This window comes from Ochotona curzoniae, unplaced genomic scaffold (genome assembly GCF_017591425.1).
Source record: "Ochotona curzoniae isolate NIBS_2020 unplaced genomic scaffold, NIBS_Ocur_1.0 contig_66, whole genome shotgun sequence".
Lineage (NCBI taxonomy): Eukaryota > Metazoa > Chordata > Mammalia > Lagomorpha > Ochotonidae > Ochotona > Ochotona curzoniae.
Window position 1 is genome coordinate 388,310 of NW_024466512.1, and position 23,664 is coordinate 411,973.

General features: G+C 57.6%; 1 protein-coding gene across 5 annotated transcripts in view; it reads right to left on the reverse strand.

The window, feature by feature from the left end:
• The window catches only part of INPP5A (inositol polyphosphate-5-phosphatase A), a 135,207-nt gene that overhangs the window by 87,720 nt on the left and 23,823 nt on the right, over positions 1-23,664 (reverse strand). For 3 of the 5 annotated variants that reach the window (XM_040991916.1, XM_040991913.1, XM_040991914.1), the window contains exon 2: positions 3,562-3,603. Coding sequence is in view for 3 of the 5 variants with exons in the window: in XM_040991913.1 (XP_040847847.1) it covers positions 3,562-3,603 (42 nt within the window). In the remaining 2 variants the exon portion in view is untranslated. Of the gene's footprint in view, positions 1-3,561; positions 3,604-4,701; positions 4,744-5,631; positions 5,699-23,664 lie in introns of those variants that run through there. The other 2 variants (XM_040991917.1, XM_040991915.1) reach the window with 2 other exon arrangements.

A 23,664-nucleotide genomic window follows, 5' to 3' on the forward strand; every position in this document is an offset into this window, starting at 1 on the left:
CAATTCAAGCAGCTCACTTGTGAAGTACTTGCTCAGAGCTTGGGAAGGCCCAAGGCCACTCACGCACCCAGATCCACACACAGCAGAGACAAGGGGCAGATGGGCCTGTGTGACCCACCTCCCACAGCCATATCCACAGTGCCATGGCTGTCGCCAGAGCAGGGAGTGGCAGCATCCTGCTCATCCAAGCCCTCAGAACACCACTCAGCATGTATCTGCCACAACCATCGTGGGACAGACGGAGAGCTCAGGACCCCACAGCCAAGGCAGGGGTCCCAAGAGCTACACCCAAGGGCAGCACCTTTGTCAGCAGAGGGAACGGCTCCTGCTACTGGCACCACCATGCGAGCAAAGGACGAAGGATGGCCAGGGCTGGCTGACTACTGCTTTACCGGCTCTTGAAGCAGATGCATGCCCCTGTGGTTCCTTCCCTGGTCACCCCAAGAAAGGGCTCCCTTATCCACCTTGCCCTGAGCCACAGCGGGCAGATGCTCCAGAAGATAGTGGTGTCTGCCCTGTCCAGCCAGATCCATGGTCGGTCGTGATTTGGACACCACGGTCCCATCTGAGTGAGTAGGTAAATGAACCAATGACTGAGGGTTAAGGCCTGGTCCCCCACACCTACTGTGGGGTCAGTAACATGACAACTACACAGCACGTGACACAGGACACGTGCAGAGACCCAGTCTCATGTCCTTCAGGTCAAACATCTGACACGAGAGCATCCCCTGGGCACCTCTCACATCAGGCTGTGTAGACACTGCCATGCCCCTCACGCATCCAGTGCACCAGGCAGCACAGGCCTTGCTGCTCCCAGCTGAGGTGTGCAGGAGCTCGACCACACACAGTGTACTAGAAGGGGATACAACCATGCGCAAGGCCCAGACAGGCGACAGGGCTGGTTACACCAGCCAGCATCAGGTCTCTCCAAGAAGGCCGTCCACCTGCTCTCGGTGCCCTGAGGAGAAGCCCAGGATGACAGCTGACAGTGGGGCAGCTAGGACAGGATCATGGCTAAGGTGGGTGCAGTCTGTCCTGGCCCTGCCCGATGAGCCTGGTACCCTGGCACGTCACAGGACACATGAGACAACCACAGGCCCACCTACAAAGGCTGAGAGGGGCAGGAAGAACCAGCTGGAACATGGGCCCTGGGACAAAGGCCTGCCCCACGCTGCAGCCCAAGGTTCCTAGGTAACCGCTTGAGGTGGTACAGAGGCTCCTGTACAAAGTGACCAAGCTGCAGGAGGGCCGTCACCCCACATCCCGCTCTCACATAGCAGTGTGCTGGCCAGCAGTACCCTGCTCTGTGTTTGCCCCACCACCACCAGCACTGCAGCCCACTTGGTTGTGCTGACCTCTGCCCTCTCCTGCTCCCTTGCACCGGACAAGGAACCACCCCTTCACAGCCCTGAGACGCTGGTTCACAACTAAGAGCCGCTGCCCCCTCAGTGGCCACAGCCACCCAACTCTCCCCAACCTGACATGGAGTGCTACAGCCTGTACCCTCCAATAACGTAACCACAAGCTGACCTGAGCCTCCCTCCTTGGATACCAACAAGTTCCACAGCAGGCTGGTGCAGTGGGCCAGAGAACACCACATGTGAAAGGCCAGCCGGCTGAGTCCCCCACGAGCCCTTCCACATCCCACACAGGCCACAGTAGCCTACCACATGGGCCCTGGGAGCCCACTTGTTTGTTAGTGTCTGGGGTGTCAGGGAGGGTGGGACCTGGCCCATGCTCAGAAGGAAAGAAGATGGGGACCCCTGGGACATGGCAGCAGTGGCGTGGATTCTCTGGTGTGGCAGGGGTTGCCCCAGGCCTGGAGTTGGGGCCCAGCCTACATGTACACACTTCACCCCCATCTGTGGGGGCTACTGACCCTCTGTGTGAGCCAGGGCCAAGTCACTGGCATGGCACCAGCTTGGGCTGCCCTCATACACCCAGCAGGAGCTCACACTGCAGAGCTGTACTGCTCGCCCAGAGTGGGAAGCACAGACCAAAGCCACCTGCACACACTTGGGCGGGGGGCCCAGTCCTCGCCAAGCTTCAGGGATCCTACCTTGGGGCCTGAGTCCTCCTGACATGGGTCAGCATTGGACACCAGGGGCTGTCCCTCGGCAGAGGCCCATCATACTCCTCAGGCACGGCAGGTCAAGACCTAGAACCCAGGCCCAGAGCTCCTTGGAACTCAGGAGGGTGACACAGGCTCATGCCACAATGGCCAAATGGCTGCAGCTAGACCAAACCAGCCCAGACCCAGGAGCCAGGCACCTCCTCCAGTCCCCCACGTGCTCTCCACTGCCTTCCTCAGTGCATCGGCAGGAAGTTGGCTGGAAGCAGAGCAGCCAGGCCTCCAGCTGGTGATGCAACACGAAATGCTGCAGTGCAACCCACTGCACCACGAGCCAGACAGGAAATTCCTCCTTTTCAAAAACAAAACAAGAGACTGGCATTACGACTAACAGGTTAAGCTGCCACCTTCAGTGCCAGTATCCCATGTGGACAACGGTTTGAGTCCCAGCTGTTCCACTTCCAACTCAACTCCCTGCCTGGGAAGGCCACAGTGGACAGACACTGCAGAGCACCCTGTGGACGGGTGCTAGCCCCAGTCAGATGTGCACTTGCAGGCTCCAGGCCTCACTGACCTGGAATGACAGCTTGGTCAGGGCCTCCTAGGTCCCAGCCCTCACTGAAGCAGGTCCTCCTGTGGCCGCCAGCATGGCTAGCCCTTGGCTTCGGGAGGGGAAGGCCCTGCACGCCCTCTCCCACTTACTATTGCAGGTGGCATGCCTGTGGGGGTGAGGGGAAGGAGGTAGGGAGAAAAGCCTGGCCTGTGCTTCCCCAAGGGGCTCACCAGCCTCCACAGAGTAAAGTCGCAGCTGGAGCCCCAGTCACAAATAAAATAACCAGGAACACGGTCACTGGTTTTCAGGAGAATCAAAAGGCAAGCAGGAGACCCAGGCTGGATCCTAACCCCACTGGGAAGGTAGGTGGGGCCGGCTGTGCTCCCACACACCCCACTCATCACCCTCACCAGGAGGCCACACAATGGGGTGACACAGGCCCCTCTTGGGGCCAGCCAGGCCACCTGTCCTCCCCTAAACCCTGCCAAGCCATCAGGCCTTCCGCTGTGGTGCTGCCTCAGCATGGCTCCTCACGCAGTTCACCCATCTTCAGCTGGATGCATCCAGATGCCCAAAGTTACATCTCCAGCATCTGAGACAGAGATGGCCACCCAGGTACCCCAAACACTCACCTGCAGGAGTCTGATAACCCACCTGGCACCTGGTCCTGCCAGAGCCATGCCCCCCACGCAGCTGAGCTATCCGTCCCCACACCTCACGTCACACCCAAGGGCCCTCAGAGAGGAAAGAGAGCAGGCTCCACCTGCTGCCCACGGCCCTGCGCCTGGGCCTGGGAGGGGGACAGTGGCTCAGAAAGTGAGGCCCTTGTCAGAAAGTGACAGCAGCCACACACCTGCTGTCAGGACAGGACACTGCTCACGAGGGCCAGCACGGAGTGGGCTCACCCACATGCTGGGACATCTCCAACAGTTCTCACCTGATAGAATTCCCGAAGCCAGTTCTTCTGCAGGTTTTCTGGCTGTGAATTAAGAAGAGGAGAGACGGTCAGACCACTGCCTAGGCTTGAGCAACCAATGTCCCCGAGAAGCCCCTGGGGTCCCACTCCTACACACTGGGGCTCTGGCCTCCCACCTTCCCTCCCTCTGCCTGAACAGCAGGGTCGGCACCCCACACATCTGACACCCAGGAGACCCAACCCCCACAAAACAGGGCCACCTGTGATGAGCGGACCCTGCCAGTTGGAGCAACGTGAGGCTGGGCCACCATGGACTCCTCGACATCCCATCTACCCCGCCCACAAATGTCTACAGCAGCCACGGGCGGAAACTGGCCCAATGCCCATCTGAGGAACCAGTGGACATAGCATACATGTGTGCAGGGCTTGCCTCTGCTGTCCACCCCCCACCCCACCCACCAGACTGTGTCCACACCCTGACTGTGTCGGGGGAGGAGGCAGGAGCAGTCCGGGCACTTGGGTCAGGAGACAGCCCTTGGCTGAGGCGCACACCAGGACCTGGGTGGCCCTGCTCTGGAGAATTCGGGCAGTCCTGTCAGCTTCCTGGAGTCCTAATCAGCATCACCTCCAGCATCATCCAGTCCCCTCCCCGAACATGCTGCAGCAAGAGCCTCATCACAGCCACAAAGGCCAGGGACAGTGCAGCCCATGGCAAGTGTCCCAAAGTCAATGGCAAACCCCACTGACCAGAGCCTGGCCAGCAGGATGCAGGCGCACACATGCCTCCTAAGTCACCTTCTGCCCACATACATTGTGGAAGCACCACTGTAGGTACCTGCTGAGTGCATAGACAGACCAAGACCTCTCTCTCCCACCATCACCACCTCCTCCTCCCTCTCTCTGCCCACACTCTCCCCCATCACCCCTCTCCTCTTCTCTCTCTCTGCCCACACTCTCCCCTATCACCTCTCTCCTCCTCCATCCCTCTCTTGGCCCACACTTCCCTCCATTACCCTCTCCTCCTCCCCCTCTCTACACTGTGTGTAACACACAGGCATGTGGCCTACACCTGCAGGCAAGATGAATGCGAAGACATGTGTGACAGAATACACATCAAATGGGGCCCAACTGCCACCACACCTTCTGCTGAGAGCCACTCACCCCTTCTGGACCCGCCTTGCAGGCCATGAACACTGGGGGCCCAGCCCATCACTTTGAGGCCATGCCCACTGGGGGGCGCAGCTCATCACCCTAAGGACAAAAATGAAACCAATGGAGTGCTTCCCAGAGCAGCTCTGGACAAGTCCCCCTGAGCCACAGCCATTCAGGCCAAAACAGGACACATGTCTGGCCTGGTTCAGCCCCAACCAAGACCTGTGCCGCTCAGGCTGGCTCATGCAGCTGCAGAATGATGGAGACAGTCCACGCTGCAGGGAACGTGAAAAGGGACCACTTTCTAGGATTTGATGCTTGGAGCAGCTCTGCACACAAGGACAGAGTGTGAGAGCGTCTCCAAGAGGGAAGGCCGACTTCTGCACGGGATGAGTCCTGGGAGCACAGTGCAGTCTGGGCTTGCCCACCAGCCCCAGTGTCCTCCCTGCGGGGTGAGCACCATGGTGAGACTAAGCCTGCACGGATCTAGAGGGTGCAGGGAGAGGCCCTGTGGGGCTGCCCAACCACCTTTGCCCCTGCATGGCAGGGGACAGCCCCTGCCCCCAATCCCATGCTCCGGGCTGCACTGGTGAGTCCACGAGGCTCTGTGACAACACAATTGGATCTTCAGTCACCAGTGGTGAGCAGAGGTCTTTTAAGCACAGTTCTCCACCACAGCAAACAAGACTCCAATTACCAAACACAATGTGGATGAATCCTAGAGGAGTCGGCACACAATACGCACGCCCACACGTTGTCTACAAGCACAGCCCAGGACTGAGTTATTGCAGCTACAAGGCCTCAATGCCTGGGACCCCACAGAGCCCAGTATCAGCTCTGGAAGGACACTGCAAAATCGGGGGAGATAAGCCCAGCCTGGGAGACCAAGAGCCATGATGGGCAGTGAGGTGCAAAGTCGGTACAGGCTAGGGAACCCACCTGGCATTCGCAGGAAGAGCCGGGGAGTCTAAGAGCAGTGAGTTCTCGGCCCGCAGTGGGGCACAAACAGGAAACAACAGAGGGCTCTTCCAGGGGTTACGCCTGGAAGAGCTGCCTCTCCCACTTGACCCAAGTGGGGACACTCAAGAGACACAGGCCGGACATGGCTTCCAAGAGGCCAAGATGTCCTCATAGGCTGCAGACCCCACCCAGCAGAAGGAAGGGGTTATAGCCACAGGAATGCAGCCGTGGCGCCTCTGCCCACAGCAACCATGGACGGTTCAGGAGCCCACCCAGCCCCCTGCCAGATGGACAGAACACCTCAGGACACGGGCCCGCCTGACCCAGCACCTGCTCCCCTGCATGCCACCCACAGATCAGCAGGCAGCTCCAAGGAGAGAAACTGCAGTGCTGCAAGCAACAGTGCATGTCGTGGGGCAGTGGGGCACAGGGGGCAGCACCCATGGGAACCTCACGGAGCTGTGGCTTGTCAGTAAAGGCCCCCATGGGAACATGGCTGGTGGACATGGGACAGGACCCACAGACAGATCATGAGACAGCCCTTGCTTGGTGCCTCAGATGTGTAGGGTGGAGTGGACATGGGACAGGACACGGCCTGGGTGCTCCCCTTGGTGGCACAGGGAGGAGGCGGAAAGCAGCGGTGGGACAGTCTCCAAAGGCCAGGATGTAGTCGTGAAAGGTGTGATGGACATGTACCGGGCCACTGGAGGAGGAGCTGCACAAACAGTAGTAGAAACACTTGAGTTTCCAACATGAAGGACACAAATGCAGAGCAGGAGGCCCAGAGATGACATGGGGCAGAGTGAGAAGAGTCCACATGTGGCATGGCACGGCACTGCAGACCAAAGATCTAGAAGGAGGAAATCGAGGGAGCGAGGAAAGGGAACAGCCCTCAGCTACACCCAAGGACACAGGCACAGGAAGCATCTGAAGAACCGGGCCTGGAGCACCAGGAAATGCCACGTGGAAGAACTTCCTTCAGAACAACTCGGACATATAAGCAGAATAAAATATTGCTCAAAGAAAGAGGGATGTGAAGTGTGCATCACAAAAACACCTACACAGTCAGGAAAGGTTAACAATGAGCCAACAAACAGGAGAACCCAGGGCAGGCAACGCAGGAGAAAGACAGCCAACAGTGAGGGTTCATCCACGGTGAACACAGCTCAGTACTGTCTGTGAGGGACACAGAGATAGAGACGGACGTGCTTAGTTAATAGAGTCCTCACAGAAACTGCACGTACTGACATAACATACAGTCCACAGGAGCTACAGGGACCTCCCCCCACCACACACACAGTCCTCTCAGGAAATACAGGGACCTCCTACAATCACACACACACACAGTCCTCTCAGGTAATACAGGGACCACACACACACACACAAACACACACACACACACACACACAGTCCTCTCAGGAAATACAGGGACCTCACACACACATACACACACACACACACACACAGTCCTCTCAGGAAATACAGGGACCTCCTACACTCACACACACACACAGTCCTCTCAGGAAATACAGGGACCTCCTACACTTACACACACACACACTCACACACACACACACACAGTCCTCTCAGGAAATACAGGGACCTCCTACACTCACACACACACACAGTCCTCTCAGGTAATACAGGGACCTCCCACACACACACACAAACACACACAAACACACACACAGTCCTCTCAGGAAATACAGGGACCTCCCACACACACACACAAACACACACAAACACACACACAGTCCTCTCAGGAAATACAGGGACCTCCCATACACTCACACACACACACACACAAACACACACACACACACACAGTCCTCTCAGGAAATACAGGGACCTCCTACACTCACACACACACACACACACAGTCCTCTCAGGAAATACAGGGACCTCCTACACTCACACACACACACAGTCCTCTCAGGAAATACAGGGACCTCCCCCCCACACACACAAACACACACAAACACACACACAGTCCTCTCAGGAAATACAGGGACCTCCCACACACAAACAGAGTCCTCTCAGGAAATACAGGGACCTCACACACACACACACAAACACACACACACACACAGTCCTCTCAGGAAATACAGGGACCTCCTACACTCACACACACACACACACACACACACACACACACACAGTCCTCTCAGGAAATACAGGGACCTCCCATACACACACACAAACACAGTCCTCTCAGGAAATAACAGGGACCTCACACACACACACACACACACACACACACACACACAGTCCTCTCAGGAAATACAGGGACCTCCCCCACACACACACAAACACACACACACACAGTCCTCTCAGGAAATACAGGGACCTCCTACACTCACACACACACACACACACACAGTCCTCTCAGGTAATACAGGGACCTCCTACACTCACACACACACACACACACACACACACAGTCCTCTCAGGTAATACAGGGACCTCCCCCCCCCCCACACACACACAGTCCTCTCAGGAAATACAGGGACCTCACACACACTCACACACACACACACACACACACACAGTCCTCTCAGGAAATACAGGGACCTCACACACACACACACACACACACACACACACACAGTCCTCTCAGGAAATACAGGGACCTCACACACACACACACACACACGGTCCTTGTGGAGACACAGGAACTACAGGGACCTCCTACACACACAGTCCTCACAGGAGTTCATATTCTCCAAAAAGTCAAGGAAAACGCATAGGAATGTGACGGGACAAAGCAGCAGAAGCCCAGGAGGTGGGATTGGGGACAGGAGCTCAAGCAAGCCTAGCTCGGAGCTGAGTTGGTCCATGGGCAGCTGGCACACCACGGGCTCCCCTCACAGGTGGCAATACAGTAGCCAGGTGCCAAGCTGTGCCTCTGGTTTTGGGCTGACAGGACCAAAGCAGATACTCCAGGGAAACAGGAGGGAAATAAACCTGCCAAGTCACCTGGGAGAAAAGGTGGGAGGAGGTTGGGGGGAGCAGACACTAGCAGGAACATGGCAGAGATGAGCCTCCAGAAAGTGGAGGTGAGCCTGCTGGTCCCACCACTGGGTGAGAGCAGACAGAAGGCAGAAGTCTGATGCCAGCAACACCTCTGCCCCAGGCCCTGCCCCACAACTTCCCCAAGAGCCTCAGGGCCGGGGCCAGGATCCCCCTCTCAGGGCCCCCATGTCTGGTCCTCCCCTAAGCCTCCAGGACCTGCAGTGTCCAGCTGGGGGCACCACCTGCACAGCCAGGGACCATGAAGAGGGGCAGGGAGTGAGGGCAGATCTGGGCCCCCATTACAAGGGCCTGTGAGATAGGACACAGGCCAGCTTGGGCGGCCCCAGAGAGCAGTGGCTAGCCAAACACCAGCCGCTCCACATGGAAGCTGTGTGGGCTCCTGCCCTGGCGTCAGGCTCCAGAGGGCTCAGCCACACCCAGGACCCACACTTATCCCTGCGGAAAACCGTTTCTTCCGCGGGAAAGGAAACCTTCCTTGTCTGCGGGGCCACGGACGCACTGTAGCCAAGAATAGATCAGTGACAGGAAGGTGCTAGGCCTCCACCCTCACTGCACCAAGGCTGCAGGTCCTGAGAGGGGACCCCACCGCTTCAGCTCCAAAGAGATGGTGCTTGGCTGCTACAGACCATGTCACCCACTTGACAAAGCAGCCTCTTCCCCTACGACGTGTCCCCCCACACACCGGACACAGCAAGCTGGCCTCTGAGAGACCTCTGAAATATCCACACGTGAGCAGCACGGTCTCTCTTAGGACAAAACGGACTGAGACCTCTGGGCCCACACCCGTTCCCCAACACTTATCGGGGACACCATAAGGCAAGGACAAGAACCACGAGAGCACGGAGAAGTGTTAGACCACAGACCCGCAAAACCGTCAGAACAAAGGCTGAGACCTAGGACCTGGACACCTCCAGGGTGTCCCCACTCTGCAGCCCCAGTGCTGGGCCCCACCGTTGCAGGGCCAACTGGGCCAGGCTGTGTCTGCCGTGAGCTGCTCCATAGGCTGTGGATTCCCTACGGGCCCTACTCCCTGGACCTTTCTCCCTGGGTTTCCTTTCTCCCCCCTGGGGCCCTTCTCCCCCTGGGGCCCTCCCCCCTCCCCTGGGGCCCTCTCCCTGGGCTTGAAGCTTTGGCAGTTTACATGCTGTTGTCTTCACATGAATTCTTTGTGGTTTTTTGTTTTTTTTTTTTTTTTAAGATTTACTTATTTTTTTTTGGAAAGTCAGCTATACAGAGAGGAGAGACAGAGAGGAAGATCGTCCATCCGCTGATGCATCCCTCAAGTGGCCATAACAGCCAGAGCTGAGCTAATCTGAAGCCAGGAGCTTCTTTCAGGTCTCCCATGTGGGTACAGGGTCTCAAGGCTTTGGGCCGTCCTCCACTGCTTTCCCAGGCCACAAGCAGGGAGCTAGGTGGGAAGTGGGGCCACAGGACTATGCCTGGCACCTATAACCGATCCCAGCTCATGCAAGGGGAGGACTTCAAGTGCTAGGCTACTATACAGGGGCTCATGCTTCATTTTTAAGATGTATTTATATGCACACCAAAGCACCTACCAAGAAGCTGAGTCACAGCCCACAGAGCAGCTCCATCCTGAGATGCATGAAGTCCGCGAGGCCACATCACAGCCCACAGCACAGTTCCATCCCGAGAGAGACATACAGCATCCCTGCGACGTCACAGCTCACACACTAAGAGAGGCACTGAGTGACCATGTCACAGGCAACAGCGCGGCTCCATCCTGAGATAGGCACACAGCATCCCCATGACCATGTCATAGCCCACACCCTGAGAGAGGCATGGAGTCCATGTGGTCATGTCACAGCCCACAGTGTGGCTCCACCCTGAGACACATGACATCCCTGTGGCCAGGATGAAGACAACAAGGGAATACAGGATGGCTAAGTCTTGACACTCTACATAAAAAGACAGATACTAAAAGTTAACGGGAAATTTATGTCACCGGCATGGTTCATCCAGAGAAGGAGAAGCCTGGCAAAGAAACCCAGAGGCAGGGGCTAGCTGCTGGCCCCATGTGGATACTCCAACTCTGGATCTTACACATTTTCCTGTCTAATCCACACATCCATCACACTCACTCCTGCAATGCCGGGAAGTGGGCCGTCATCTCCAGTCTTGAGCAACAACAGCACTGACCGTCCCCATGGTCAGGCACAAGCTGAGGAAGGTAGACAGACCTCTGTGAGGACTCATGTGGGGTACCAAGTGCCAGGGGCACCAGTCTCCCCTGGGGGGCAGGGAGGGCAGGCAGCCTGTTGTGGCCACTATGCCACACTTAGTGGAGACACGAGGCCCTTGTTGCCTTCCTTGGAGCACACGGGAGGAGTGCTCTGCAGGTTGCATGGGGCAGGACACACTGCACCACATTCAGCAGGGTTCCCATAGTCACCCCATGGCTCTAGGAGGTGAGCCTGCCCCTCTATTACCGAGGGAAAGCCCTAGGGACCTGACACTGGGGAGGGCTGCAGGGAAGGGGCAAACACATGCAGTCAGGGACAACACTGTCCTGTGACAGGCGTGAGAGCAGCTGAGGTCACAGAGTGATCAAGACAAAGCCACCTGCGGCTCACTGTCCTACATGGCACCCTGGGCACAGAGCCACCAGTGGGTGACTGTCCCACACCCTGAGCACAGAGCCACCTGCGGCTCGCTGTCCCACACCCAGAGCACAGAGCCACCTGCGGCTCACTGTCCCACACCCAGAGCACAGAGCCACCTGCGGCTCACTGCCCCACACCCAGAACCCAGAGCCACCTGCAGCTTGCTGTCCCACACCCAAAACCAGAGCCACCTGCGGCTCACTGTCCCACATCCAAAACCAGAGCCACCTGCGGCTCACTGTCCCACACCCTGAGCACAGAGCACAGAGCCACCTGCGGCTCACTGTCCCATACCACACCCACAGTACAAAAGGTCAGCATGGGCCAAGGCTGCAGAGTACATTAGGCACAGGGCAGGCCGAGCACAGCCAGTCCATGACCTTGGCCTGGCCAACTAGTTTTTTTTTTAATTACGTTGCATTATGTGATACAGCTTTTTAGGTACTGAAATTCCCCCTTCTCCTCCCCTAATCCTCCCCCCATGGTGGATTCCTCCACCTTGTCCAACTAGCTTCTTCCATGAACAGTCTGCACCCTGCCTACAAGCGCAGAGCCCACATCCTTGTGCAGCAGGTCCCTGTGCTCAGGGCCACCCTTCAGGAGCAAGGGGCACAGCCAACATGTGTCACACCACAAATCCCACCACTTGAGAGAAAGCCTACTTTCCCTAAAAGTTCATCAGTCACACTCCTTTGTCCAGAAGAAACAAGCTGGGCCAGCACAGGGACCAGGGTGAAGCAGCGGGCTCCTGGCCCAGCTGCAGCTATTGGGAAAGAGCAGATGAAGCTAGTTCCCTCCTTCTCACTTTCCCCTTGCCCCATTTTCCTTTCATATTAATAAAGCCTTAAAGAAAGGTTGACTCAGGCCCGGCCGCGTGGCCTAGCGGCTAAAGTTCTGCCTTGAACGCACCAGGATCCCATATGGGCACCTGTTCTAATACCGGGGACCCCACTTCCCATCTAGCTCCCTGCTTGTGGCCTGGGAAAGCAGTCGAGGATGGCCCAAAGCCTTGGATCCTGCACCTGCACGGGAGACCTGAAAGAGCTCTTGGCTCTTGCCTTTTATTGGGTCAGCTCTGGCCGTTGCGGCCGCTTGGCGGGGAACCATTGGAAGGAAGATCTTCTCTGTGCCTTCTCGTCTCTGTATAGCTGCCTTTCCAATAAAAATCAATACATCTTTTTTTTAAAGATTTATTTTTATTACAAAGTCAGCTATATAAAGAGGAGGAGAGATAGAGAGGAAGATCTTCCGTTCGATGAATCACTCCCCAAGTGAGCGCAACGGCCGGTGCTGTCCGATCCGAAGCCAGGAGCCAGGAACTTCCTCCAGGTCTCCCGCGTGGGTGCACGGTCCGAGGGCCTTGGGCCGTCCTTGACTGCTTTCCCAGGCCACAAGCAGAGAGCTGGATGGGACGTAGGGCCCCTGGTATTAGAACTGGCGACCCCATATGGGATTCCAGCATGTTCAAGACGAGGACTTTAGTTGCTAGGCCACCGCACGCCGGGCCCCAAAAATAAATAAATCTTAAAAAAAAAAAAAAAAAAAGAAGAAGAAGAAGAAAGGTTGATTCTTCCCAAAACTTTGAGCACAGCACAGCCAGTGCCAGTCAGGAGTCTCTGTGTGGACAGAGCCCACCGTGGGGCAGACCAACAGGAGGCAGGGATGGAGGGAAGGGCCCCTCAGTCACTGGGGCAGCTTCAGACAGCCACAGTGGCCCTAGAGACCAGCAAATCCAGGCAGGGTCAGGAGCCACAAACACCCCCAAGTCCCCTGTCCAGCAGACAGACTGGGACAAATCAAAAAAAAGACTAAGATCTTCCATGTCCAGAAGGACTCAGGCCTAGAAACTGGGCCCCACGGAGTCAGCCCCACTAAACCCTCCCACCTCTCCTCTGCTACTCGGTGGCTGCCCCACCGCGCCCAGCCCTCAGCAGTCATGCCCCCAGCCATGGGAGAGACACAACCACAGGGCTATGGACATGCGGGCCAGGGTCAAACCCACCAGTATGTGGGGACACAGCGCTCAGCCTCCCCGGTCTTACAGGCACTGGTCCACCCAACCCTTCGCTGGGCAAGCCAGGAGCCCACATGCACCTTAGCAGCCTGGCCCAAGACCCACTTCCACCCAGAGGATGGGGACAACTGTACCTGTACTCAGGGAGACGGGTTCCTCCTCCCCCAAGTACCTGGTCCTTCTGGCCCCCATAATCCAACCTGACAGTTTCCTGAGGCCCAGCTGCCTGGGAGCCACCAATAAGGCTTAGGGCAGCAATGGCCACACAGGCACTTGTGCAGACAGGCACAGACAGGTACCCTACAGGAGGGACAGAAGGAGGCCCAAGACACTGCCAGAGGTGGGAAGGAAGCATTGAGGACGAAAAGGTCCGAACCCCGGGGGCAGCCCCGCTCACCTGGCAGCAGGCTCAGCACTTGAGCTCAGTGGCCCACCTCTCCCAACATCCCCTGCCCTCTGGCCCAAGACACACTCAGGCTCGAACACACACAGAACCTGCCTTGGGTCCAGGTCACACTGCTCCAAGTCATCACCCACGTTTCCAAAGCCAAGCAAGCACTGGGCACAGGCTCAGAGCCCCAAATCCAGCTCAGGGGGAAGTACCTGCACAGCCACCACCAGGATGCAGCACACAGGGGGGTGAGGCTGGGGTGGGAGATGAGCTGCCGGGCCCAGGCAGGAGTCATTCATGCCTGGAGCTTCCCACATGCCAGTCAGCCAGAGGCCCTCAGGGCCCTGCTGAGCAGCTGGGGCAGGAGGGGGCACGAGGAACGAGGACACAGCTCTGCCAGAGGGCCGAGCAACTGGGCATCAGACTTGAAGGTCAGATTCTCCTGGGAGAATGAACTTCTCAAAGGTCAGAATGGGGCTTGCCAACAGGTGTGTGGTAGGGCAGTGTCCAGACACCATGCTGACCACAGCAGGACATATCTTCAAGCAAGGGTCTACTGCCACTCTCATGGCACAGGGACACATTGCTGGGAGCTCACAGGGGCTTACCACCTCCAGCCACACAGGTCCCACCTTGCTTTCCAAAGTCTGTAAGTCTGAGGCTGTGGATGTACTGTGTGCATGGCAGTGAGGGGCATACATGAGTGTGCGAGTGGCACGTGCGCCCACATAGGTGTGTGGGTATGAACTCCAATGTGTACACTGAGCAAGCAACTGTGCTCAGATGTGCTCATATTGCATACCCAGGCTCCTCCACAGAGGAGGACTCTCGCACTCTCCCACAGGTGCAGAAAGAGAAACCCACTTACAGATGGCAGGAATGCAAACACAAACAGGGGGTGTCCCCCTCCCTGACCCACCACCCCACTCCCCTGACCCACTATCTCCCTCCCCTGACCCATCGTCCCCCTCCCCTGAGCCCACCATCCCCTGACCCACCGTCCTCTCCCCTGACCCACTGTCCCCCTCCCCTGAGCCCATCGTCCCCCCCCCCCGAGCCCACCGTCCCCCTCCCTGAGCTCACTGCCCACTGCCACCTCCCTCTGAGCCTGCCTCCACCTTGGCCTTGCCTGGTCCTCTCAAGGCCTACATCAGGCCCAAAGCATCCCCTCCTGCACACGGGTTAGTCTGCCTGGACCCTTGCAGGATGACCTCAGGTTTGTCAGCAGTGCCCCTGTGATGTTCAGCGCCAGCACAGGGAGGCTCCTAACAGCACTGTGAAGTGTTTCCCACCCACCAATCCCCCCCAGTTGTGTCCACCCCTCAGGTCCAACACTCAGAAGGGCCGATGAGCCCTTGATAGTGGGGTAGGTAGCTGAAGAACAGGAAGTGAATGCGATGGCAGATGTGACGTCTCCCTCCTGACAGCACAGCCTGGGACCCCCTTGCAGGCTGCCCAGACGTCCACAGCTCTGTCTCCTGCTCCCACGCTAAGCAGCCCTGGCCACATGGCAAGGGCCAAAGGAGGACACAGGCAGCAAAGGCCATGCTGCCCACAACTGCTGCCCTACCTCTGGCACTGTGTCCATCTCTTCTACTTGGTCACCCACACATGGCCTGCAAGGGTCCATGATGGGAAGAAGACATGGTTCTTTTTAGATACCTCTGCTAGGATGGGACAAACAGCCATACTCACAGTCACACAGTCACACAGCCACAGCCACACTCACAGTCACACATAGCCATACAGCCACAGCCATACTCAGCCACACTCACACATAGCCACACAAACACAGCCATACTCAGTCACACTCATAGCCACACAGCCACACACTCAGTCACACAGCAACACAGCCACATAGCCACAGTCATACAGCTACAGCCACTCACAGCCACAGCTACACTCACAGCCTCACTCACAGCTACACAGCCACACTCACACTTACAACTACAGTCACAGCCACACTCACAGCCACAGCCATACAGCCACACTCACACACAGCCATACAATCACACTCACAGTCACACAGCCACACTCAGTCACACAGCCACAGCCACACTGATACCACCAGTCACGCAGCCACATACACTGTCACATCACACAGCCACAGCACCACACATACAGCTACTACACAACCACACGGCTGCTGAGACATAACTCTAGGATGTGTAGGCTGTCAGCTCCCCTGGTCCCCTAAGGGCTCCTGCTGCCCCGAAGGCCTACTCCCCAGAGGCCTTTCGCTGGGTCCCTCCCTGCCCAGGCCACCTGACCCTGAACCCTTGCTGACATACCTGCTCCTACCCATGCCACAGAGCTGCCTGTACCAAAGCTTGACACCTGGCAGATGACACTTACTGTCAAGGGAAATGGGCTCCCACGGGGGCAGTACCACTATCTCTGACACTTCAATTTAGAATCCTGCTTTGTGTCTCTCCGTGCAAGTCCAGTACGGAGCCTAATGTGCAATTCCAAGTGACAGCAAGCACATCCCAACTAGAGCAGCCCAGGAGAGCAAGCTGTCCGCAGGCTGCCCTCGGCCCACGGTAGGACGGTAGGACGAGTCCACAGGTAGGCATAGGAGGGGGAGACTAAGTCCTGCAGGTGGCAGATGTGACCCTGGGGGAAGGAGGCAGCTGCTGAGTACACTGGGCCAGAAGGGAGGAGTAGGGGAGCCTGCCCACATGAGCCACTGCAGCAGGCCGCCCTCAGCCCGGGAAGCCATCCGAGGGCCCACTTGAGGCACTGCAGCAGAGGGGCAGCCATGCCAGATGGACAGCAGTTCAAGGCCACACTCCCCCTCCAGCACCTAGACTCTGCCCATGAACACAGGACACATACTCAGCCAGGGGTGACCACACCCAGGCCCAGGCGGGACCTGGCCTGCCATGGCCACATCCGTGCACCTCTTCCAGAGGGCCTCTGCATCTCAGCTCACAAATCACTCTACAGCCACAGCCTATTCTGTCTCTCCATGGCTGTGATCCCACAGGGAGCAGAAAGGAGCAACCTGGAGAGGCATCCATGAGCACTCAGCTGGCACCACACCCCTCCGTCCACCAAAACCTCGAATGCAAACAAAGTAATGCCAGCAGCCCACAGGAGCGCAGTCTATCCCACTGCAAAGCTGGACCAAGCCCAGGTAGCTGTTGCCCGGGGTCAGGCCGTGACCCTCCAGAGTCCAGCTTGCTGTGGACCCGAGTCAGGCCATGACCTCCCACCATCTCACTGTGGACCTAGGTTCTGCTGGGAAATGTCTAGGAGACTCAGACAGCCACACCCCATCAATGACCCTGACCTCGCACCTGCATCGTGGTTGCCATAGCTAAAGCTCATGAGCCTCTTTTCAGAACAGAGAGGTCTCTGCCCATTTCGTCCTACAGGGACCTGGTCAAACCCATCCCCACATCCTACCCACCCTCCGTGGGCTCCACAAAGTCTGAGGAGCCCAGGAGTTCAGGCCAGAATGTGGGTGGCACCACAGAGCCTAGCTCTCAGCACATGTGACACACATGGTGCCTAGGGCATTTCTGGGCAGCAGCAGGCGGCACACAACACACTGGGTTCAGGGCAGTTATCTGGAAACTTGGTGGGGTGTGGGTGCACGTGGGGGAAGGGCTTGTACACCCCATGGGCTCTGAGGGCATGCCCCAGGCAGCAGGGCGTGACAGCCTCCGCTCTTCAGAAGCAGCAAGGCCTGAGTGTATAGGAAACACTGGCTGTGTGAGGAACCGTCCCTGTGTGTATCACAAGCACTAGAAGGTTCCCAGCCACGTTCCACTGGTGGACAGCTTGAACGCAACAGCCGCCGGAGGGCCAGCTCAGCCCAAGGCCGGGAGCTGCCCCAACAAACAGCCTCCCTGCCCCGAGCCCACCAGAATGGCCGACACAGCTCACAGCTCACCCTCTCTGCTCCCCACAGGAGGCAGTGCCCTGGTCACACCCTGCCCACTTTCCACCCACTGAAGGGTTTGCCTGCATGTGGAGAGGCGCAGAGGGGGCTGGCGGGATGAGGATGAAGCCACAGCAGGGAGTCTGTGGTGTCCCCAGGCAGGATAAGACCCAAGGACCAAGAGAGTCTGAGTTCCATTTTTGAGCCATAGCAAACGCACCTGTCCTGAGGGCTCTGCATCCCAGGCAGAGAAGGGCTGGTGCTCCTGCCCATGGCAGCTCTGCAAAGGGGCAGGCATGGCTGACAGGCTGCTCAGAGCCGTGCCGCACGCCTCCGCACCCATGGAAACACTGCTCACAGAATTCCAAATAAACCAGTTCCACGAGGACAGCCCAAGAGTCAACACACCCCACACTGTGGCCGGCGGAGGGGTGGAGCTGGCTCTTCCCTCTCACAGCTGACACTGAGTATGGTCAGATTGGCCCAGACGCCCCTTCTGTTCTTTAGCCAGCCTGACAGGGGTGCTCTGGGGCCTGCAACAGGTGGGCCACACACCAGGATGGCACTGGACACACACCCCGCCCCAGTGGGCCTGGACCCCCGACCTCTGCCAGGGCTGCAGTCAGCCATGTCCCAGCCCCACATGAGCAGGAAAGCTGCAGATTGAGGCCACAGCTCCCACCCAGAGAAATGGTTTCAGGCTCTGCAGATGCGCCACCCGTTACAGTGCACACCTGTCCCACCAAGCCACTCATGGCCCCGGACAACCCGGCACTAAGAGTTCCCAAATCCGGAAGGACATGACAGAAGCACCTGTCTGCCCATCATCCCTCGGTGAACACAGCCAGCGTGTCATCACGCCTCAACAAAACCCCAAGTCTCTAAGAGGCTGCCTGAAGAACAAGCTCAGGGCCCGGCACGGCAGCCTAGTGGGTAAATCCTCGCCTTGTATGCTCCGGGATCCCACATTGGCACCAGTTCATGTCCCAGCTGCGCCACTTCCCTTCCAGCTCCCTACTGGTGGCCTGGGAAAGCAGTAGAGGAAGCCTTGGGAACCTGCACCCACATGGGAGATCCAGAAGTAGCTTCTGGCTTAGGATCAGCTCAGTTCCAGCCATTGCAGCCACTTGGGGAGTGAACCAGCCAATGGAAGATCTTTGTCTCTCTTTCTGTTTGTAAAATGCGCCTTTCCAATTAAAAAAAAAAAAAATCGGCACAAGCTCAGCAGCTCCCTTGCACCCTGGCCCACACACGCCGACGGCCCAGTCCCTGACAGGGTTGCTCTGGTCCATGCTTCACCCTACTCAGCCTCTAGTCCTGTCATCACCAAGGGCCAGTACTGGGCTCATCCAACTACATCCCAGCATTCCTATATGAGCAATGGGACAGGGCAGTCAAGCCCCAGGGTCCCTGGGAAGCCACCTGGCGAGAGTAGCTGGCATGAGAAGCACACGATGGACTGGCCCCACCCACAGAGCTCCACACAGGTTCCACACGGGGCTAGGCTCAGGATCCCGAGCACAGCACACCCTGGCAGGCCCTCAAGCTGAGCCCAAAGCCAGTAGGAAGGATGGTGGATCCAGCAGTCTCTGCTCTCTCACGCAAACTGCTGCCCCTCTCTCCATCCCTCCCCAGCCCAGGAAAGGCACCCACCTCCCACTGCACAGGGCCCAGGATGGCACTCAGTTGGCAGCACACATCATACAATTTGGGAATCTGGCGGGAAAGAGTGTCTTCCTCCCTCAAGACCACCTGTGGAATGCTCAAACACTGCCTACCAACTGACAGCCCCTGAGCCAAGCAGAAGGAGTGCTTCTCAGTGCCCGCCCCAACTCCTGCCGCCTCCAAGTGCTCAGCTGGTGCCCAGCTATACAGTGGCTTACTGAACTAGTAAGCTGGCTAGCAACAAGCGAATTTAGTAAGACTAGCCTGTGTGACATGTCCGGGCACTGGTTCGAGCCTCTGCTGATGGCCCTAGAAAAGCAGTGGGGGACGCCCAAGTGCACGGTTCCGCTTGCAGATGGAAGCAGGGGGTCCGAGTTCAAGCCCTGGCCTCCCACCCCCCAGTCCAGCTCCCTGTTCACACACACTTTGTGGGCAGCAATGACTGATCAAGTGTCTGGGTCCCTGGACAGAGTTCTGGGCTCCTGGCTTCATCCTGATCAAGCCCAACAACTGCAGACACCTGGGGAGTTAACCAGCTCTGTCTGTCTGCAAATAAGAATAACTGACTTGAAAAGAAGCACACCACCTCACTCATCACCAATGTATAAACTCCCTTGGTGTTGGTAAATACTCCAGTTCTGATTAACTAAGCTCAAATATTTCATGGAAATTTTTAATTCACTTGAACTGGAATACAAAGTTTCTTTAAAGGCAACTTAATACTTGTGTTGGTCTCAGAGTTAACAATGAGGCAAGGAGCAACTTCTGAAACCACAAACTTGACCATCAGCTCCTGGGACAGAGACCATCAATACCCACATAGCGGGGAGTTGGGGCGGGGACAGGGCTGGGCAAAGGCAGAGCAGGAACTGGGCTGGGCCAGGGCAGGGCAGGGTGGAGCTGGGGCTGGGATGGGGTGGAGTAGGGCTGGGCTGGGCTGGGCTGGGCTGGGCTGGAACAGGACAGACAAAACCCATTGGGCACCAGGAAGCAGAGCTAATGGATCTGTCAGTCAAGGTGCTTTGCCAGATGTAATCACCAGCACTATCACAGGATCATTCAAGGAGGTGGGGGGGGGGGATAATTCATGCACAGTGTCTCCAGTCTTTTCTGGGTAAACTCTATACTTACCAGAAATCAAATAATAAATGTAGTTGAATACTAAAACCTGAGTTGGCCTCAGGCCAAGATCAGCTCAGGTTGTCCCATGTCCGTCCTCTGCATAGACATGGAACTTCCAACAGCAACAGGGATCACCTGCTGGTCTAGGTGCTGGCGTAATCCAGAGCACAGGGCGGGGCTCCCAGGGAGGAGCCAGAGGCTGCAGGTGCAAACGTGCCTGGGACAGCCAGGGAGGCCTGCTGTGGGCCCAGGCAGCTCCCACTGCCACCAAAGCTACACAGCAACTCTGTGCAGGGAGCACACACCACACTGCCACGGTGTGCCCACTTCTCGGTGCCCCGTGCCTCAGGACAAGCTGGCAAGGGCTCACCTAACCCTGTGTACCACGCCAAGAAAGAACCGGTTTCAAAGGATCTGAACACAAGTGAGCAAACTGGATTGATTGGGCAGGTCTCCCTGGAGGATCCAGGACAAGGGTCTGCTCAGCCCCTCCTGCTGTCACGTGGGGGACTGCTATGGGGGACCCCTGCCTAGTGCTGCTCAGGACTTGCTCCTGGGCCTGAAATGAAGACCCCACTGATGTCAGAGGCCCAGCAGGGCCAACAGCCACTCAGGTGTACCCAGGGGCTCCATAACTCTGGGCCAGAGGCAAAATTGCGCGTGGGGTAGCAGAGGCTGTTTTCAGTGGGTACAAGCAGGAGCAGGACCACACAGCACACCTGAGAAGCCTGGACGGACACTGGCACACCTGAGAGGCCCGGGTGGACACCACGTCAGAGAGGCCACAATCTCATACGGAGGTAGCAGGTCCGTCAGCCAAAATGTGCTGAGGCGGGCATGAGGCGTGGCTGCGCAGCTATAGCGTGGAAACTGCATCTCGTATCAGAGTCCCCACTACTCCTCTTCTGATCTGACTCCTGCTAATGCCCCTGGGAGGGCAGCAGAGGATGATTCAAGTGCTTGGGCCCCTGCACCCTTGGCAGACCCAGACGGAGCTCCCCACTCCTGACTGGCCTAGCCCAGCCCTAGCTACTGCAGGCAACTGGAGAGTGAACCAGTGAATGGAAGATCTGTCTATCTCTTCCTCCATCATTCTACTTTCCAAATAAAAAGCCAAGAGGATATAGAAGCAGCCCAGCAGGGAGTGGCTGACCAATACCTAGATGGGTCCAGTCACCACTGATGGGTACTCACAAACTCACTGCAACCACAGCACTGTCCAGTCCAACCCCAAGAGGCACAGCTGCGGGTTCCTTCCTGAACTGCGACTTTCCTTCCCCTCAGCTTTGGCCACAGCCACCAGCAGTGGGGTTAGCATGGTGGGCTGGAGCCACCCAGGGAACAGAGAGTGTCATCAGCAGACGTGGCTCTGATGAATGCCAACCACAGACACCCACAGCTGCCGGGGTCAAGCCGAATCCAAGTCTCTTCCTCCTACCTCCTCTGGACTCACTTCCAGGGGACACCCTCATACACCCTGCTTCAAAAGCAGCATGGAGAAAAGAACGTTTGATTTCAAAGTGATTCAGAAGATTAAGATCTATTCAAACAAAAGGACATTTTGTTACTTTTCCCTCCCTCCATTCACTCAATAAAATGGAAACTGTTGCCATCTCTGCCAGGGTGACATTCAAGGGAGGAGACCTGGAGGCCCTGAGGCCGAGCAGACCCCAGGAAGGGCGGTAGGCACACGTGCCATTCAGGGGTTTGGGTGCCAGGGATGAGAGCAGGAAGGAGGGGGTGTCAGCCTCTGGCCACAAGGACAGGTCCCTGGGGGAGCTGCAGGCCCATGCTGGTCTGACCACCTTCCTCGGGTCTCAAGCTGCTTGCACCCACAAGAGGCCAATGCCAGTCTCCCATCCCTCCCCTGGCACCCTCTCTGCCTGCAGGCACATGGTACTTCCTCTCTCTCCCTCACCACACTAGTCCGGCGACCTCAACAGCCCACCCTGCAGGCAAGGCTGCCCTGACCCTGTCTACACTAAGAGCCCAGCACACCCAACGGCCATTCCTTAGCAGGCCTCTCTGGAAACTTCCCCCAGCCAGGGACAGCAGACCAGTGGGCAGAGGGGTAAGCACAAGTGGGTCAGGCTAAGGGGAGGCTGAAGGGCACAGACATGGGCGCCGGCCCCAGACAAGGCCTAGGGGTGCTGCGAGGAAGGATGCTCCTCCAGAACACAGCAGCAACAGGCAACCTGCCTGGGAGCCATGGAGAAACAGCTGTCGTGGACACATCATAGGCCAGGCTGTGGGGACACAAGACAAGGTTTATTGGACAGAAGCCCAGGGTGGGACAACTGATCACACATCCAAGAGCCAGTCCAGGGACCAAAGAGCCAGCCACACACTGGCCAGGGTTGTTCAGGCATTTCAGCAGTGAGCTACTGGGAAGCCAAAGCTCGCCCTGCCATGCAGGTCACTGAGGGGCACTCCAGCCATGCAGATGCTGGGTATGAGGGTCAGGCTGTGGTGTCTGATAGAAGCCGTGCCCCAGGCAGCCTCTGGGGCAAGCTCGGGAGGCAGCAAGGAGGGCCAGGCAGGCAGCTGCCGCCTCCTGCAGGGGACACCGGCCAGCATCTCGTAAGCCTACGGTCAGGGTACACTTGACGACCACCAGCTCTGACCTCACAGCTGCAGCATCTAGCACTCTGTGGCAGATGTGCCTCCCTGGAGGAGGGTCTGTGGACGTCCTGGGCTTCAGCCACCAACCCAGCCCCAGGGGCTGTGTGTGGAGGCTCGTGGCAGCAAAGGTCAGGGGCAGGCACAGCCCTTCTGCACCAGGAGCCTCCTTGCAGCCACCCTGTAAGGGCTCTGAGCTACCTATCCTGCCGGAGACACAGACTTAAGGGAAGGGGAGGGCCGGATAGGGCAGGCCAGGCAGGCCCCAAGCTCTAGACAGCTACATCTGGGACATGCCCCTTAGGTCCCCAAAAAGGGTACCATACAAGCCACCAGCCATGGCAGGGAGCAGCTGCATGCTGAGGTCAAGCCCATCTCTTGGGAAAAGCACCTGGAAGACCCTCGTGTGGCCAGGAGCAGGACCACCCCAGCAGCACAGGACAGGGACAGGGCAGTGGGAATGAAAGCAGATATCATGGCAGGAAGCTTCTGGCCCCTAGACGCCCCCAGAGCCGCTGGAAACTGCACCCAGGCTGAGCTCACAGGGAGGGTGGCCACTGAGTGCAACGCTCAGCTGAGGATACCACAGGCATGGCCAGCCAACCCCTGTCTGAAAATGTCCCATCCCATTCTCCTTTCCTGGCCTGGAACACCTTAT